Genomic DNA, 19,162 nt, shown 5'->3' on the forward strand with positions numbered 1-19,162 from the left:
ACTTAATTTACACACCACTTTGGAGTTGGATGTGGTAGTCACTAGTCAGACATCGATTGTGTTGCCTTTATTTCCTAAGTAGTAGTCCAGCTGTGCAAATAATTTACTTTTTTGTTTTGTTTTGTTTTGTTTGTTTATTTGCTGGTTTAATTAAGGGTGTGGGTGGCTGTTCCAGGTAAACATTTGGTTTCATTTTAATTTGTCATTGAATAAAAAGTAGAATATTTTCAAAACCATTTGAGATTAGAATCCTAATATTCTGTTTTGAACATCTTGAAATGAAATGTTTTGGCTTTTAGAGATCATTTCTGGCTGTGAGAATCTGATGAGATTGATGTGTATTTTTGATAAATTTGGGTAATCCAAATTTATATTTTGTTAGCAAACAGCTGAAATGCCTTCTTTAATTACTATTTTACACTGTACAATACTTCCAAATAAATCCATTGCTCACTGTCTGTTCTAAGAAAGTGCACCATATCCGTACCTGCAACAGAATGTTTGTTAAAGCTTTCCTCCCCACCCTTTTCACCTTTTTTTTTTTTACTGTTTGAAAATGCATCTGCTAATATTTTTCAGGTTGGTGCTAAAGCTAAAACAGCTGGCCAGAAACACTCTGCTTGTTTTTGTGTTCATCTCTGCACTCTGTTACACAAGGCAGCTTGAGCAGCCAGTAGCAGAAAACCTGACCACTTGCTGAGATCCATCTTTCATTTATTTTATCTCCTTGCCCACATTTACGTCTGGTGACGTGGTAGGCCGAAGAAAGAAAGTTGAGAAGGTCAGTCTATTGTGTTGCCTCTGGAGCCTGTGCATTTGCCCTTCCTGAGTTTATTCCCTGAAACATTTAACATGCTGCGTGTTCTGCTCTGATCTTCAGCCTATTGCTAACGTCATCTCCTTGCCTATAGGCCATGATTCTCCATACATGAAAGTAACTTTAGGGTGTCTCATCCCAGATTAAAATCCCCATGCCTCAAAGCTTAGGCCTAGTTTAACATCATATTCCTTAATCAAAGTTGCTCAATTTTTGTTTGACTTTAACTGCATTCTGACAAATCTCATGGTTCTCTTGCCTTGTGCCACTACCAGTGTCTCATTGAACCTCAGCTGGTTACCACAGTGAAAAATCCAAAAGGGCAGACAGCCATGCAAAGCCATGCAGTCAGCCATGGTTAGTTTCACTCAGAGCTCAATCTGGTAAAGACAGGCACAACTCACTAGCCCCCTGGTCCGCGCATCCATCAAGCTTCAGCTAAACTGCTACATCCTTTCCCTTTTAAAATAGTCTCCTTAGAGAAATTCAAATGAATGCACAATATGGTTATGGAGGCTGAACATTGTAGCCAAGGTTACATATATTGGCATAGTGCTTTGAAGATATTTTTGTCTCTTTCAGGTGTTGTATTCTATGTCAGAGATCTGGAGCAAAGAAACGAATGTTGCCTGCAGATAGGTGAAACAAATCACCTTCCTACTGTGTGTAACTTAACTTACCAATTCTTAGAAATGAAATGGTACTATTTCACAATAGCCTAAAAACCTATGCTAACATTATTATAGAAGGCTGTTGGGAGCTTTTACTGTAGAATGATTTTTATTTTTTATTTTTTTAAATGAGGGCAGTGTGAAGCAAATATTTCCACGCAACAGGGGGAAAAACCTTTTCCCTTTTCATTATCTGTCCCTATTTGCTTGCAGGAAAAGACTTTACTATAGATGCACACCTTAGAATTTTATGCTGGGGAGATTTTGTAACACATAGTAATGTGTTTTCTAATAATTTTACTTTCCTGCAATTTGTGTGTGGGAGTAGGCAGTGCTAGAGATACTATACAGAAAACACATATTCTTTATGTGTCTTCTGAATACTGGGAAGAGTGGCAAGGGTTGAATGATAACCCCAGGCATCTCTTTTACGTGATCAGTCTCATGGCCTGAAGATTGCACTGAATTATGCTGTGCTGTGCTGTTTTGTGATAACATAGGTGAAATAAACGTCTGAAAGGGAAAGTAAGTTTAGACGTTGAAACTAAAAATATTTGTAAATGGAAAAATATTATTTTCTCACAAATCTTTTTGACCCTGGAAACATAAAGCTGTTTGTTTTTTTTGTTTGTTTCTTTTTTTTTTTTTCCCATCTACAAAGTGCATCTGCAAAAATATTAGCCAATATTCAAAATAAATGCTTAGGAGAATATTACTAAGAAGAACAAATAAATCCTGTTGTTTTGGGTTCTAAACTAGGTTTCAGTTTTGGAGATATATGTTATTAGTTGCTAGGTTTTCCTTTCGTATTTCCAATAGGAAATGAATATAACTGCGAAAGGTTTTCAGTAAGTATGTGGGACTTCAGTCTTGTTAGACTCTAGATGTTTGAGCCTCTCCCTTGCAGGCTGGCTTGTTCCTATGCCATGCTCCATCCACTGCTCCTGAGGTACCTCTTGTGTGATGCAGTAAGTGGTATGGGAATCCACCTAACTCATGCCATTTTTATTGCAGGGCAGAGAGCTTCTTCCCAGGCAGCTGGCAGGAGGAGTGCTGTGGCAGTGCCATCTGTTTCAGCACTGCCTACAAGAATTCTCCCTTCACTTGATGTGCCATCACTGTCTAATCAAGACATGGAAGTGGTTAATGTTAAAGGGGCTGTCATCAAAAACGCTCTCTACAGCCTGAAGAGCTGTCAGAAACTGTAGCAATGACTATTCTTCAGCTGCTGGTTTTCTTGGTATTTTTTTCCACACCTCCTTTTTAAGAGACTGCTGTCTTGCTGATCTATGAACTACTGTGTGTAGCTGTAGATCCATATGCTCAGATAAACTGTTGTGTGACACTTAGGTGGACTGTGAAAGGGTAAGATAATATTCTCTGTTTGTCTGTCTCTCTCTCGCTCTTTTTTTTTTTTTTTTTTTTTTAGCCTTGTAAAAGCTGCCTGAGTTATACACAGGAACTGATTACCTCATCCTCATGCACTAGCAAGGCAAATATGAACTCCCTCCCCCCATCTCCCATAAATAATCTTCTACACAACTGTAGACAATGACATATTTATCTATGGGCCACAAATGCTGAGGTCTTTGACAGCAGCTAGGAGTGAAAAACTAGAGGGTAAAAAAAAAAAAAAAAAAGATGTGAAGTTCCTTTCCTCCTCTTCCCCAGTTTACATTAACTTATCTGGCTGCAGACCACTGAATGATGCTGAGTATGCCCTCCATGCAATTTGTTCTTTCATGAAACTGAAGTATGAACAGTCACATTTGGGCACATGAGGAATTCATTATCTTACTGTCTTCTCCTTTTTATAGGGGTCCCTGTTTGTGTATCTGACAGATATTTTAATCAAGGAGTGTGCTACACAAAGTCAGCTCGTCAGGACTGAAAAGAGGAAGAGTGTAAGTCAAGATTCCCTTGGCCTTTGCGGTAGGTAACAAGCTACGCGGCAAAGTGGGGATGGTTCTCTACGCATCTTGGATGTGAGGTTCAAAGGCAGCCTTCCCAACAGGTCAGTTCTTTGGACATCCTTCCAGGACGTGAAGAGACGGTATCACCTACAAATTCAACCACACTAATTAATTATTTTTTTGGCTTCACATCCTGAAGAAATAAGAATATATCCTTTACTGGGAGTACAGTATCTGTGAATTCTTAATATGTTAAATACATAAGGTTAATACATGTGCAGCTGCATTTACTGCCAAGTAACTTACTTAGGTTTGGAACCTCAGCATTACAGTGTAGTATAACATGATACGAACACGGCAGTGCAGCTATCATTGGCTAGTCACTACTTTATAATTACTAGCAACTATTAGGTGAAAAATGTAAAATTAAAAAAATGTAGCTGCCTTTCTCAGAATTAAAACAAAGAATGTGCAACTGATTTTTGCATGATTGAAGTTTTGGAAAGAATGTAGTACATTTGTAAGAGTGTAAAGATTCAAGTACCTGTCAGAACAACATTATATATATGTGTATATATATATATATAATCTCTCTTGGTGACCTTCCTGCAACTCTTGTTTTCAACTTTTACTCTTGGAACCATAAATGTAGACTTCCTGCATCCTTTCATGGATCTGGACAGCAGGTGGACAGGAAGTCATCACTGAGTAACAGGAAGCAGAAGGATTAAGAAGCAGCCAAGGTCTATTCAGGCATGGTTTTAAAGTCAGCTAGCAACAAGTGCACTCAAAGCAAGAGGAACTTTTTTTCTCAGTGGGATAACCTAAGTCACCAGGAGATTATATTCTGCAACTGGGAAAATTTTTGTTAATCATCACATTTTACCAGTGGTTGTCTGTCAGTAAGCCATATATATTTACCACAAGGAAAATCAAAGTGGAATGAAAGGTCTTAGAGAAAACTAAGGATGCAGGATGAGGACTATGAGGACTGTTGCTACAGATTTAAGCAAAAGTTAAATTTGATCTACTCTTGATGTTACTGTGTTTTTATTATGCAGTGCAGGAAAACAAATCTAATAACATATTTTATTTTATTATTAATATAACTCACTTGCAGTAGAAACCTTCTAGAGAAAAAGGCCTTGGTCCTTCTATGCTTCTGCTTTTTGTAAACAGAGAGTCATATTTCTTTTGCTATTAAGATACTGTACCAAATGGTTTGAGTACAGTTCAAAGTTGCTTGCGTGTAACATACTACTAAATGCCAGAGAGATAAAAGCATTGTAGCATCATCTAGAGGCCAGACATAACAAACTACTGTGCATTGTTAGGTACTTTCATTTGAGTAAAATACATAGATGGATGTTAAAAGATGCAGTTACAAGCCGGGTTCAGCAAAGAGTTTAAATACTGGGAAATAGAAGTGTTCCAATAGATTTCTCACCAGCAGAGTTACAGTGTATAAACACATATACTATGTATTAGTAGGTAAGTTTTGAAAAAATTACATTTTTCCCCTAAACCTGTAAATAAATAATCAAAGGCAGTAGAATAATGTATAGTCTGAGTTCCATCTATTTACCAATTTCATGGAGAGCTGACAACTTGAATGAAGAGGCAAGTCCATATGCCCAGTTGCACAACTGCAGCATGTGACAGATTCAATTTGTGTAGCAGCTACATGACCCAAGATTCTCATTTTATTTAATTTATGAAAAACAATCTTCCTTGTTTCCATTTGCCAGTTGTAGACTCTCTGAATGTATTTAATAGCCACAGAGCACAAATGGCCTTTTTGAGAGTTTTGTGAGGAAATCTTGCCATCAAACTGCAGAGGTTTGAGAAATTTATCAGAAACATGTGCATAGGTAACACAGTGGGCAGGAAAAGTGACTTTTTGACTTCAGCAAAGAAGCCTGAATGATTTCAGTGTACAACTTCTATTGTCATGCAGTGGATTTTGGAAGATTCTCCTGAGAGTTATTTGAAATTTATTTGAAAACAAATTTTAATGTCTGCCTCTTTTTATTCAAGTAACTGAGGGTGCCTTAGAAATATCAGAAAGTTATGCCATTTTCATGTTGTAGGATTGGAACACACTGAGAATTGAACAGATTGCTGATTTGTTCAAACTGATTTGCTCAAATTCATATGTTGAATGGACAAAGTTGAAAATGAAGCTAGTTCCCTCGTGTCTTATTCCTGTGTACTGAGGCCCACTGGCCCCTTTAAGAGTAAGGTTGATATGGCTGACCAAATTAATTGTCTACAGATGTATGTGAGACTAGACATATAAATGCAGGAGTACTGGCCTGTTGTACAGATTTACTGCCCTTGAAAGCTAGTGTTTCTTTCTGGGACATAATATCTGGCTATAATTAGAAAATCTCATGAGAAGTCAGCACTGCAGATTGTTACATTGCACTGGCAATCTCCTGAGAAGATGGGCTTTTCCTTTTTCAGTCTGAACAAACAAAATAGGCCAGCTGAGATAGCAACCAATGACCAATTGCCAGATATGATGAACTAGGGAGAAAAGAGGCAGACTAGCTGAAATAATCTCTTATGTGCTTTTTGCTTTGTGTGCTGTTGAAGTTTTGGTAAATACCTCTGCAAGGGTCAGTTGCAGGGGAGGGTCTTCTGCTTAAACCTCAGCAGCCACTAGGCATGTCAGTGCAGGAATAGGATTTTTGTTCTTTTGGAAGCCGAAGATCCATCTTTGAAACAGTCTCCTCTTTAAATGCAAAGTTTTCATCAAAACAAATCTCACCAGCTGACACTGTGTCTGCATGTTCCTAAAATGTAAGGTCTTGGGTTCAAATTTCAAATGCAAAGACTCTTGTTTGGGCCTTATTTCCCAGCAAGGATCTGTGCTTGTGCCTGTATCCATCTTTGTCGGGAACAGAGATTTGCTTGCTGTCTTGTATAATGTTGGTTTGTCTAAAACTATCCTGTTCCAAATACTAATATAAAATCTTCAAAAGTATTATAATCCATGAAACTGATATTATTAAACAAACAGCCACATTAAAACTGAAGAGTTCAGAAGCCTGATTTTATAAAAGAGAGAATTGAACTTGTTACATGCAATTACATCTATTTATAATTAAAATAGCACATGCAAGTGTTTAGATACTCATGTTTAATCAGCTGTATAAATATATAGAATTAAATAAAAGCTTACTTAGGGTTCTTGTTTAACAAATGCTCCATTTTGCTTGTATTTGGAATGGCATTCAGAACATTAAAAGCATGTTTATTTTAGAGATGTTCCTCCATATGTAGGGTTAATAGAAGAGTACCTGATAAAGAAAGATAAGAAGTAGAAATTAGATTCTAAAATTAGCCTTTTACTGATTTTAGCCTATATCTTTTTCTTTCATTGGGAAGTTCACTTGGAAAATTTCATAATTAACCCTTTGCCATTTCAAATTAGATTTTCTACTAAAAAGCACAATACTAAATTAGAACAATTAATGTGATAAAGCTTATCCAATAACACTTTCTAGGCTAAGAATAGTAAAAAATAACACAAAGAAGCTAGGCAATTAAAAATATATGTGACTTGGAAGTAAAATAGTGAGAAGTACAGAGACAATTGAGATCACTGTTGTCATTTCATAAACACATGCATATAAATTATTACTTTCAAACCTTGGTGAGGTGTGTTAGTTTAAAATCATTAACCCACCAGAGTGAAACCTCCATGTGGAAACAATAGGACGTGGTCCCATTTTGTACTTCCTGTATCACTTTTTATTTATTTATTTATTTATTTAATTAGAGATGGACTGTGATTAGATCTTGCAGTAGAATTCAGATATTTTCTGTGATAGCAGTTTGAGCCTGTTTTTATGAGGGCTTTAATCCCACTGTGAAACACTCAGCTCAACCTTTGTAGAAATTATTGATTTGTAGATTAAATTTCAACTCTGACGGTTTTGAGAAGATAGATCTAGGATTTTGGCCTCAGTATTCAGATTTCTGTGAGGAATGATGCTCAAAACCCATTGACAATTGGTTTTAACCACAAACTTTACTTTGATGAGTAATAGTTTCAGAAGTGCCTGAAGCGCTGCTCAGGTTCAAGGGTTTCCTCTTGTTGATTGCCTCTTGTTGGTTTCCTCATTACAGCAGATCCATGAACGTGTCATTAGCAGTGTTTAAAAATTTGGTCTGAGCACCAGGCCCTGATGTGACTTTTTGTCCATGTACACATGCATTTTTGAAGTCTCCTAATATTATTGTTTCTTGCCGCTACAATTTATCATGTATGTATCAAAGTCAGCAATATCAACCTAGTGAGTGGTCAGAATACTTGCCTATTTGGAGATAAAACTTAGATGAAAAATATGATAATGTGGAAATGTTTCCATTTTTTTGTTGTTTGTTTTTGTTTTAAAATGAGAAAATGAAATAAGTGCACAGAAACGCATAGATATGTACATATCCATACGTGCCAATAAGTGTATAAAATAAATCACAAGGTTATACATCTTATACCTGGCAACGCAGCTTTCTTAGGAGTACAACACTGGGATATTAATAATGTACTTCAGTGCTGTGTGAGCATTCTACATACAAGAACTCGCTAGATCTGTTGATTTTTTTTCCCATCTATAGGAAGCTTTGAGACTGGTTGCAATTGGGCAAGAATGAGGATTATCCAACACAGATCAGCAGTTTTAGTCATGGCCAAACACTTCTGGCAGTTTGGCTGCTTGTTCGGTTTGCGGTAAGTCCTACAGACTTAGGTAACAGTAATAAGTAAATGCAGAAAACGCACCTTGAAACGTAACCCTTCTGCTCTCTGTATGACCCCAAATATCTGCAAGGCTCTGGGTAGGAGTGACTTTGCTGTTTAGTTGCTGTCCCATCTGCTTTACACTAGCAGTGGGAGAATGAACTTCTTTGATTCTGAGAGAGGGGAGGTATCCAGCCCTTTATCCACCTTCATCAGGTCCAGCTATCTCCCTATAAAGCCGTGATAAGCTTTCCCATGGCCGTAGCAATGTTCTTAAAAAAGATCTGAGGAATATGACTTTGCTGAAAAAATGGCTCTCCCTTTCAGAAGTGAAACTCTAATCAGCTGGTGTCTTTAATTAGTTTTTTTTTTTCATTTTTTCTGAGTTTATTTTCAACTATCAGCACCAGAAATTGTCACTGGGTATGATGTAATGCGATGCTGAGGAGATACAAGCAAGTGCAGACACAAGGACACCTCATTTCAAAAACTAGCCTTCCAGAATAGAAACACCACATAAACTCATTGTCTGAGTTTGTGGTGGCTTAAATATTACGTTTTATTTAGCTACTTTAATATTTAATATTTTTGGCCAACTCATTTCTGAATTCTATGAAATCTTTCTTCTCTACTATCTCCTACAGTGTTTCTCTTTAGAGAAGTTACATTCCTTAGTTTTACCACTTCAAATCCTACATCAGTTTAGCTAGACTGAGACTTCCTGGACACTTTAATAATACTGGGAGGTCCCTGAATTGGTATATATTTGTGGTGATTTTTTTTCTTCTTATTATTATTATATTTAATATTAGTGTAAAAGGTGCTGCTGAAACATTCATCTGTAGGACCTCATTACCCAGCAGACTATAACTGTAGAACATGTAAATATAAAGGTTAGTTAAGAACAAACTTTCCAGTGTTGTTAAAACAATTAGTTTAATATAGAACAACTGTAACATTGATGTGTTGAATGGCATTGATTCAAAAATGCTGTGCCAGACTTTAGATGGTCATAAATAATATTCCCTTCTATACATACACATACACAGGAAGAAAAGAAAAAAAAAAAGGCAATTCCAATCTTTGGAGGATTTGTTTAAACAGTACAGGCATATGCTACTGTACTTAGGGTGTTCAAAACTCAAAGGACACATAAAACATTTTGTAGCCTTGGGAACATTTTCAGAAAAAGAATGAATGATTTTAAATTGTGAGTGTAGCATTTCAATGTTTTCATCTTATTTTCTAGACATTTTATTTTGAGAGGTTCCTTCTTCCCTCTTAATGTGCCTCTGCTGTCTCCAGCTAAATATAATGCTTATGCAAGAACTAACTGTCCTGCTGTCTGAAGTCCCTATGCAACAAGTTCAGTATAAATGTTTCTCTTGCTGTGCTTAAGAGCTGTAAAACCTGGCTGATGAGGACATACGCCAATCTTTAACTAGAATAAATTTCCCTTTGGGCATAGTTGTTTACTGGTAGCTGGCAACAAATAACCAGTGGCCAAACAGATGTATGCAGCTGAGTCAAAGCAAATCTGAAATAGGAAATATCTTAAGATTGTACTGGTCTTTCCTCTCCTGACTCCTGGCCTTTAAGTACTTGGAGCACTGTGTGGTCTGTGTATAACGGGCTCAGGTCTGGTAATGCTCCGCCCTGTGTACCATTCATGGTGTCTCTAGCAAACAGAGAGAAGCAAATACAAAGCACTTTATGTAGATTATTTTAATGAATGTGGTTTAGAGGGGTCTTTTCACCTAGGGGAGGTAGAGTTCTGTTAAAATGTGCATGACAGTTGTGCTCAATATTTATATGTAATTGACTTAAATAAGTCTACTTATATGCTTAAGCAGAACTTGTGTTTGGGCCTGTTAAGTGAAACCTGTTCTTGTGACGCTGAAGTCAGCAGCACTATTATCCATGAGAGCAGAAGCAGAGTGCTTAGTCATATTAGCAATTATGTAGAACAAGACTAATGCTGTGAGGGACCCACTCACTCCCTATTACCCCTTAAAAATCCTAAACAGTGAATAGGTGATCTAGCTGTTTAATTGGAACCTATAATTGAGAAAAATTGATGAAATGCCACATTCCATTAAATATCACAAATACGTAACAAAGTAAACAAAATCAAAATCTCAATGTGCTTACATTACTTTATGACTATTTCTGAGTTAATAGAAAGCATAATAGCACAGGAAAACTAGATTATGCCTTATGGGAGAATAACATTACCTGAGTAATTATGTTTAAACTCTTAAGTTAAGTTAAACTTGACTAGTTGTTTTGCAATATACAGAGAATTAAATAGAGGCCTCTTAACAATTAAAATATATCTATTAGAAAAAATCTTCTGATGAAGATTTTAATAGAAAAATAAAACTGGAAGAGAATAAAACTGTTTTAAATACATGAGCTGGATCATGCAATGGAAAACTACATAAAATTGGAGTTCTGTTCTTATTGCTGCATATCATTCCAAACATATGTTTTTTCCATTTCTGAGATCCATATAATAAAATATTAATGGAGAAACGAAGTGACTCCTTGAGAGAGAGGGAGGATGTTCCATATGGGAGCTAATTTTACAATGCTCTGAGACCTTGGGGGCAGTTTTGCCCCTGACTTCACATAAGGAGGTCATGGGCAAAGCCTCTCTGAGGGCTGCTGAGTTCAGAAATCTGTTTTGCATGAAGCAACCTACAAGATTATAAACCTTCACAAGTAAAATGGGAAACAAAGTCTACCGAGGTTTATATGCACCAAGGGAGGCACAGTCTCTTTTGTTTCTAGATCCTGTAACATAAGATATATACTAATGCAGTCTGTATCTTAGTACTGTAATGCAGTGTTCTTTTGTCTGCCTGGGCTATTCCAGCCATAGGTTTGAAAGCAGCTTCTGTTGTCAGTGTTCTTCATGCAATTGCTGGTGTTTAATGAAGGTACTCACTGCAGAATATCAGTGAGCTTTAAGGGGCATCAGTGTTTTCTGACCAAAGCCTGCAGAGCTTGACAGTGATGTAGCCGGCCATGAACACTTACATCTCAGGACAATCTGACAAAGAAAAAATACTACATGTTTTTACATAGAAATTAAGGATCTCTGTCTCTCTGTCTGTCTCTCTGTCTCTCTCATTAGAATTATATATATGTGTGTCTTTATTGAGATTTGTTTAATCAGAAGGTGATATTAGACACTTTCAAGTTTTACTGACTGCATGTTACTATGACTTTTGTCTCCTGTAAAACAAAACAAAACAAAAAAACAGTCAAGACAGATCCCATGGGAAATAAAACATAAATCAGCAAGAGTGAACTACTGGAACAGATAATACAAATTTATCATCTTTTGGAATTCCTAATATGTTCCTAAAAGATAAAAAGTCTATTGAGATAACTCTAGTTCTTGTCAGTTGATCATAATTGTCTCACTGTTATAATACTCCCTACAGGGCCCTACCATAGTCACAACCTGTGCTTTCAGTAATACAAAACTTGTACTCCTCACCGGGTACCTTCTGGGGAGAGATGGCACTGTATCTCAGTGCATTACAGCATTGGAAAGCAAACAAATAACAACAACAACAACAAAAAACCTTTAAAGTCTGAAAATACTACTGTCAAACTTTTTAATAAGAAAAGACACTCATTATTCTTAAATACTCACATTAGACATTCTCATTATAGAAAGTGGGTATATGAATTGTACTTAACTTAGTGATTATTGTTTTAAAGAGATTATTTCTTCAGTAATAGTGCCCTAAAAGTAATTTCTTAGGCTGGTTTTAACAACAATAGGTATAAATAGTAATCTAATTATACTTAGGAGAGATTTATAGCTCTCATTACTACTGCTTTAAAATTTCAAAGGGACTGACATGAGCAATCAACACATCCCATACTGTGAATTCATCTTACCATTGTAAAAACTACCTGCCATTTGCTTTTCTGCAGAATGATATGTCACACTGCACATATTATTTCAGGAATTAGTGATACATGCGCATAACGTATGCATTTTGTTCAATGCTATCACATAAACCCTGAACGCTATTTCATAAGAGAGCTTAGATTTACAGTCCTACAGTTACTTCCTTTGTTTTGTTTCTTCAGATATATTTTCTCTCTTTCTGGATTTGTAAACCAACTTTCTATGCATGGTTTGGTGTCCCTATGTGAATTAAACACCACATGGACAAATGATACTAAAAGCATATCACTGGAGTTTTAAATTCAAGTACATTTATTTGGAAAAAACTGATCTGAAGATGCCCTATGTATACCTGATGATGTTTTTTATTTACATAACATAAATTTCTTGCAAGCAATTCTAAATTTTCTGACTACTCTTTTTCTGCTAAAAAAGCAGGGAAGGTATATGGAATTAAACATGAGTTTAAAGTTCTCCATTCTGTGTAATTATTACCCCCTCTTTTTTTTATTATTTTTTTTTATTCAAGCTGAAGAATATCTGCCCAGTCAATATCTGGACACAAACTGGGGACCCAGGCTGGTTCCAAAGAGCTAATTTAGATGTAGTCAGCCTGTTTTGGGGTGAGGAGGAGATGTTAGCACTGTAGATCTGGACTGTGCTGTCACTTGGTCTCAGCCAAAGAACAGAAACTGGCTTATTTTGTTTGTCCAGCAGTACAAGCACAGGCACACACTATTTTCTGGGAGTTAATATGGACTATTATAAGAGAAGGTATTTGTTCTTAAAATTCTGCCTCTCCTTCTCTTCACTTGCTGCAAGAATATAGACTGCAGAAAAGAAAGAACAGAAGTACAGGAGAAGAGTAATCCAGATAAAATAAAATAAAATAAAATAAATAAAATAAAATAAAATAAAATAAAATAAAATAAAATAAAATAAAATAAAATAAAAACTACCATGTTAGTTCAGATTTGATGCATACAGATTCATGATAAAGACAAGGGCCATCTGCAGACTTTATAGATCTATCTCCTAATGCATCTACATTAAGTGCTTATACAAGATAGGTTATATCTAACCTTTATTCTAGCATATCCTTTTTCCTAACTCTTTGACTTTGCAAATTCTACAGTAGTCATTGAGTATTCTTTGTGTTTATGTGTTATTTCTCCTTGTTTTGAAAACGAGACCAATGGTCTTCTGGAGTGGTTAATCATAATGGTTTAGGTGAACTGCTCAGATTTCTGCTGTTTGAGTTAATGGAATACTTGTTTATAGGTTGTTGTCCTGTGAGAATGGTTATCAGATAAACATGAGATATCTTGATATTAGCATTTGTAATGGTCATACAAAGTTGGAGGCTGGGCTTCGCTTCTAGCTCTGGAGCTCAATTCCTTTTCAGCAACTTGATCCTTTTTTTCTCTTTCTCTTCTAATCTGTTTCTGTCATGTCCTCATTTCCTTGCCAGGCATCTTCTCTAGCCTCAAGCTCTCCTACCTCATGAGAGTGATTTTCTCCATCTTTTGCTCCCCAGCATTCTCCCATTTCCTAATACATTTGCCTGGACATATCTGTATGCCTCTTTTTCTTGTGCTCCACTCCGTTGGTTTTACTATTCAATTTTTCCTCCTTTCCTTTCTGCATTAGAATGAGATGGTTTCCTGCCACATGCTGCTAGCAGGGGGATTGCTGAGAGGGGGGTGGGGAGAGACAGGTTCTTGGTCACAGTTCCAGCCATTACAGCAAAATCCTTGGTTTGCCAGCCACAGCAGCCTTGGGCTGGAGAGTATTCATTTACGTTGCACATGTGCAGTCCAGTGAGTCTGGGGAGCTCTGAGGGAATGGAACATATTCACTCACTCTCTAGGAGAGGCACATGTGCAGCCTAGGAAGGAGTTGATACTAGGAACTGTGAGAGCCTCAAGGACATTTAATGCAGAAAAAATTCTTCAGAGACTTTTGGCTGACAGAATCTAAAGTTTCTAATGACCCTGTGTAAGCTGGGATTTTCCTTCTCCTCCCTCCATCCCTCAGGTTGTAACTTTGTAGAAGAAACAATGAAGGCATGCCACGATTCCACTGAGTGGGGGCCTTTACAAAAAGAAAACATCACTATGATTTTTTAATATTACAAATTATTTTCTTCATTGTTGGAAGCAGCCAAATCTTTTTAGGGTAAATTCCCATTCCCTCCTTCCTGCGAGTAATACGGTTGGCCTCTGCTATGTTCCATTTGGGGAAAACTTTACTTTCTGGCCTCTTCAGACCGTCTCATAAGCTTTTAAAGGGATTTAATTAAGTAACTTTGTTCTTATAACAAAATTACCTAACTTCCTTCATGTCTTCCTTTCTAACTTCAGTGGGCTCTCAGATTTCTTGTGTGCTGCCACTCTTTGGGCTGTGTGGTCATGAACAGAGGTGATGTATTGTTATGATTAAGTGAAATGCGCATAGTTGATTAGCTTTTCATAGGACAGCCACCCAGAGCACTGAAACTATTGAGTGGGAATGCAATACTGAGGAAACCTTCGCCTAGATGTTCCAAAATGGAGAAAAGGAGCTGCCAAGTGTAAATGAAAACCATTTGGTCTGAATGCTGGGGATAATTGTCTCCTTCATTCACCAGGTTTAGATATAGTCTGCATTGCTTGGATGTTTATTTTGTTTTATATTCTTGTTCCATCATTAGGCTGTTATGTGCAAGTCTCATTAAACATGCTTGCTGAATACTCTTACTCATCCGTGTGGAACAAATCTTCAGATCAATAGCGCTCCATATATTACTATAATCATACAAAGATCTGTTTCTCTCCTCAAGCCAGTTTTATACTGCTGTCATTTTGCTCAAGTCAGTATTGCATGTAGATGTAAATAAGACAAAAATAAGAGAACAATGACTACTGCCCTTAAAAAAAAAAAAAAAAAAAAAAAAAAAAGAGCCTCTCAACCAGAAAATCCTGGGCAAGAATACCAGTACTAAAGCATCCCTGAACAGCAGTTACCCTATGTACTACGTGCTACGTGCTCCAACCTTTTACACTACTGAGGCTCAATGGAGGGAAATATATATATTTTTTTAAACTAAATTTCACATAGTTAAGAGCATCATATTCACTGAAGAATATGTATAAACACAGACTTGTACATGTACACACATGCGAATGTGCATACATGCTTATGCAGAAAGTTACATATGTGAGTGCACACTTATGTGCACACACACACATGCATGCACACGCAGTCTGTCAAAGACTCAGGAGAAACTTCCTGTCTGCAAGTTTTTATCATAGCTTTTTCTAAGATTAGTAGAGGAGCTCTTCTACAACTCTTCTGACAAAAGATGCAGAGGAAATTCTGTTCTCATAGACTCAGAGAAATAACATCAAAAAAAGACTGAGATCTTTCTGTTTATCCCATACCCTAAGGAATGATGTTATAGCATTCTCACTCTTATTTCTCTAACCTTATTTAAAACATAACATAAAAGTGAAAAAACCCACTCCTTAGAAACATTTTCCTGATGTTTATTATGCATTTCCCCAGCTGCATTTAAACCTATTGTTTTGTCCTACTTCTGGTGAGTAAAGAGAACAGTTGATTCTTCTGTGTGACACTTTGCCATAATTAAAAACAGTCATGATGTTCCTCTAGAGAGCCCTCTTATGTAGACTAAATAGTCCAATTCTTTCTATACAGTCCAGGTCCTTCTCTGCTGGACACTCCTTCAGAGGCTGTCATCCTGCTGGAACAGTGCTCCTACAGCTGACACAGTGACCAGCTCTGGGGCTAGGAAAAGTGAGAGTGTTCCTAAGGCTGCCTTTCTTAAAATGCTCCTATTTTTACATCTTTATCAGTGTATGGTATTTTTGAAACAGCCTGACTTTGCTGACTCATATGTAGTTCGGAATCTCCCCAGATCCTTTTCTGCAAAGTCTCTGATTTGCTGGGTTTTCCTTGTATTACATTTATAGAGTTGTTAATGCTGCTTTAAGTGCAGGAGTTTGCACCACTCTTTGCTGATCTGTCTGTATTTCAGAGTATTGCTCCAATGGGTGAAGAGCTTTTTCATTCCAGGTCACAAATATATTCTTCCATTGTCCAAGGCCTTAATGAAACTTTATAATACTAAGGACTTCAGTACGCTATGTTTAAAAAATATTTCCTATTTTACTGTGAATGCTGATAACCACATTTTAAATACATCTTCCAGCTAACTGTGCACCCTTCTCAGAGTAATTTCATCTAGGCTGTATTCTCTGTGGAATACAGTGGTTTAGTAGAAGATTGATAAAGGTCTTACTGAAGTCACAATCTGTAGCTTTCCACGGGCATTTGTGGAGATGGTGTCTGTTGCCTGTCACAGTTATCAGACCCCACTGATCTATTTGTCACTGAAGGGTGGATGAATTACAGAAGATTTTCATTATTGATATGAGTACTTCAGTAGAATAAGGGAATAACTTGCCTTTTTACACATATCCAAAACTGGAAAGCTAGTTTCAGTGATCATGCAATAGCAGTGTCTATTAATAGAACTAATTTTGAGATCCCAATATATGAATTTATGTGTTGCTTTAAGGTACTGGAAATACTATTGTTGGTATTTCTTCACCAGAACTAAATTGACAAGCAACTAGCTTTGAAATCATTTCTGGATAGGTACAGTACCAGCACGGTAACATGGTCTATTTTCTGCTGTCTCTTCAAGAATTCCTGATAGGGTTGAAAATGTAAATAGTGTCACACAAGGAACTCCTGCTGGTGTCAGTGAGAATCCTGCCTATAGAGAACTTCCAGGGAAGAGCCTTTTGCCTAGTAAGTCAGTGAAGAAGACTTCAGTTGAGCACACTAAAAGTAGTCAAAAATTCACATCAATAGAGGCGAAAGAAAGAACATTCTGCCTATGCGTCTCTTTTTTTTTTTTTTTTTCCTCTTTGAATCAACAATTGAAAAGGTACTCAGAGGAGACTATGAAAGTACAAAATGTAGGCACTGGATATTGCAGAATAGTGTTATTTTTTTTTTATGGTGAGGCTTGGAGTTCAGTAGGTTTGTTCACATGAAAGTTCAATGCTAAATTCTGTTCTTGTAATAAATGTTCTTCTGTGCCAATCTTAATGATTGCAGGTGGCAGTAAAACTTTTTTGTATTCAATTCTGTATGCAAGTATAAAAGAGAAAAGTATGAGACTGGCTGTTTTTTTGTTTTTGTTTTTGTTTTTTAAACACCAACATTTGATGCTGGGCTTATGAAATGCAGCCCTTCTATACATAAAAAAATAAAAGTAAAATCTGACACTTCATGGTACAGATAAGAGAAACTTCTTGTTTTTACTTCAGCCTCATTTTCTGCTGGTTGAGAAGTCTAGTTCAGCAAACTGAAACCTTGATCAGTTAAGTGTTTTAATTTGTGCATTATTTAAAGTCTGTGAATGGTCCAATTTTCCCTTGTGGGGTTATTTGTATGTGTAAAAGATGTTAAATATGTGCTCCTTCATGCATTCTTCTTGGGTGAAGTGTTTTTCTTCTCAAATGAGGAAAGATGCAACTGAAATTAACCATTTTGTTTATAAAGCAGAAATTTGATCGTAGAATTATTCATGACCAATCTGAAGTTTATTTGTCTTTCCACTAACAGAAGGCCAGTTCTTTTTGACGAAATGTGCTCTGGATGGTAACAATAGTGTAGTTTTAAGACCTTTGTTTTCTGATCCTGAAATTAGTAGAATTGGTGCATAGCCCTTTCTTGGTTAGTTCTGTGGAGCTGTTATGTCTAGTGGGGAGGCTTATTTTTCACATGCCTTATGGTATGTCCTCACTTTACACCTAGCTGTATACTAAGCCCATCACATGGCTGGTGGAACGTTTTGTTTACAGTTGGTTCCTGGGGTGTAATGTCAGCGTTACTCAAAATTGCTTTGTCTGGGGACATTGAGTCATGGATATTTTTTCTTTATTTCTGGCACAACGCTAAATTCTGTTCTTGACGGCTGGCTCAGTATTTTTGGAGAGCCAGAGTTTAAGCATTAGACACAAGTTATAAATGAACTAGAGATTTGTGATGCAAGGCCTAGGAATATACTTCTTGCTGATCATAAGAGGGCTTACAAGTGTATATGGATGATGTCGTTATCTTAAGTCTTTTGACTATATTCCCTCATTCCTTGGAACAGTAATAAAACAGTGGGATTTCCAGATGCTGGGCTTTCCTTCTTACTCAGAATTTTGGATTATTTAATTGCTTGCCATACCTGAGATAAATTGCCTCAGGGAAAAAATATATATATATATATTTTTTAGGAACAAACTTTTTTTTTTTTTTTCTTTTCTGATTTATTTAATAATAAAGGGGTTGTCTACTGGCTTCTTCATGACAGCTGAGGCTTCTCCATCCTACTGGAATCACTCTATCCAGTGAAGAGCTGGGACCTCTTCATTCATTCAGTGTCAGCCTTGGTCAAGTTTTCTTTTGAAGTGCAGTCAGACTTTAAAGGATTCTTATTGTTGTCCTGTATTATTCCTAAACAGAATTTCTTGTCTTATTATACATCTTTCACTTTCTATATCAAAACTGGTGGAATATGTTGCCATTCCTGATGATGTAACATTGTCTTTTGCGCTGATGTTCTATTCCCCTTGTTAAAATGCCCCAATATCAAACATGCACAGGTTGACATGGTGATTTCTATATTTTCTTGTTATCACCTGTAAAAGGAGAAACTTGTAATTATGTGGCTCTTCTGAAATCTTTTAATTTTATTATGTTTGAACCGAATGTTTTTAAGAAGACAAACTGAAGCCTTGCTCCAAATGCTTATCAGATGCACTACAACCAAATGGTATTAAACCAAGGACTAGTCATTTTGGCAGAGTTGTACCATGTATAACGAAGAGTCACTTGGTTCATGAGATCAGATTAAGTCTGAAGCAAAACCTGGGAACTACATACAGGGTAGAGATGTCAACAGTGAGTGCTTCAGTCGATTACGAGATCATGTTGTGTGAATTCAGTTGCTAGTCAGATATAGCCAATGACTGATGCTTTCTTGTTCCTAGCAGCACTCTCTTTGTTGATTAAAAC

General features: G+C 36.7%; 1 protein-coding gene across 2 annotated transcripts in view; it reads left to right on the forward strand.

The window, feature by feature from the left end:
* LOC310895667 (uncharacterized protein) overlaps positions 1-19,162 on the forward strand; it is a 58,263-nt gene that overhangs the window by 15,249 nt on the left and 23,852 nt on the right. Inside the window, exons 2-3 of one of the 2 annotated variants that reach the window (XM_083827198.1) lie at positions 3,306-3,420; positions 8,028-8,139. In XM_083827198.1, coding sequence (XP_083683324.1) covers positions 3,306-3,420; positions 8,028-8,139 — 227 coding nt within the window. The other variant, XR_014580852.1, reaches the window with a different exon arrangement.

Source organism: Anser anser (assembly GCF_964211835.1).
Source record: "Anser anser genome assembly, chromosome: 2".
NCBI classification, from domain to species: domain Eukaryota; kingdom Metazoa; phylum Chordata; class Aves; order Anseriformes; family Anatidae; genus Anser; species Anser anser.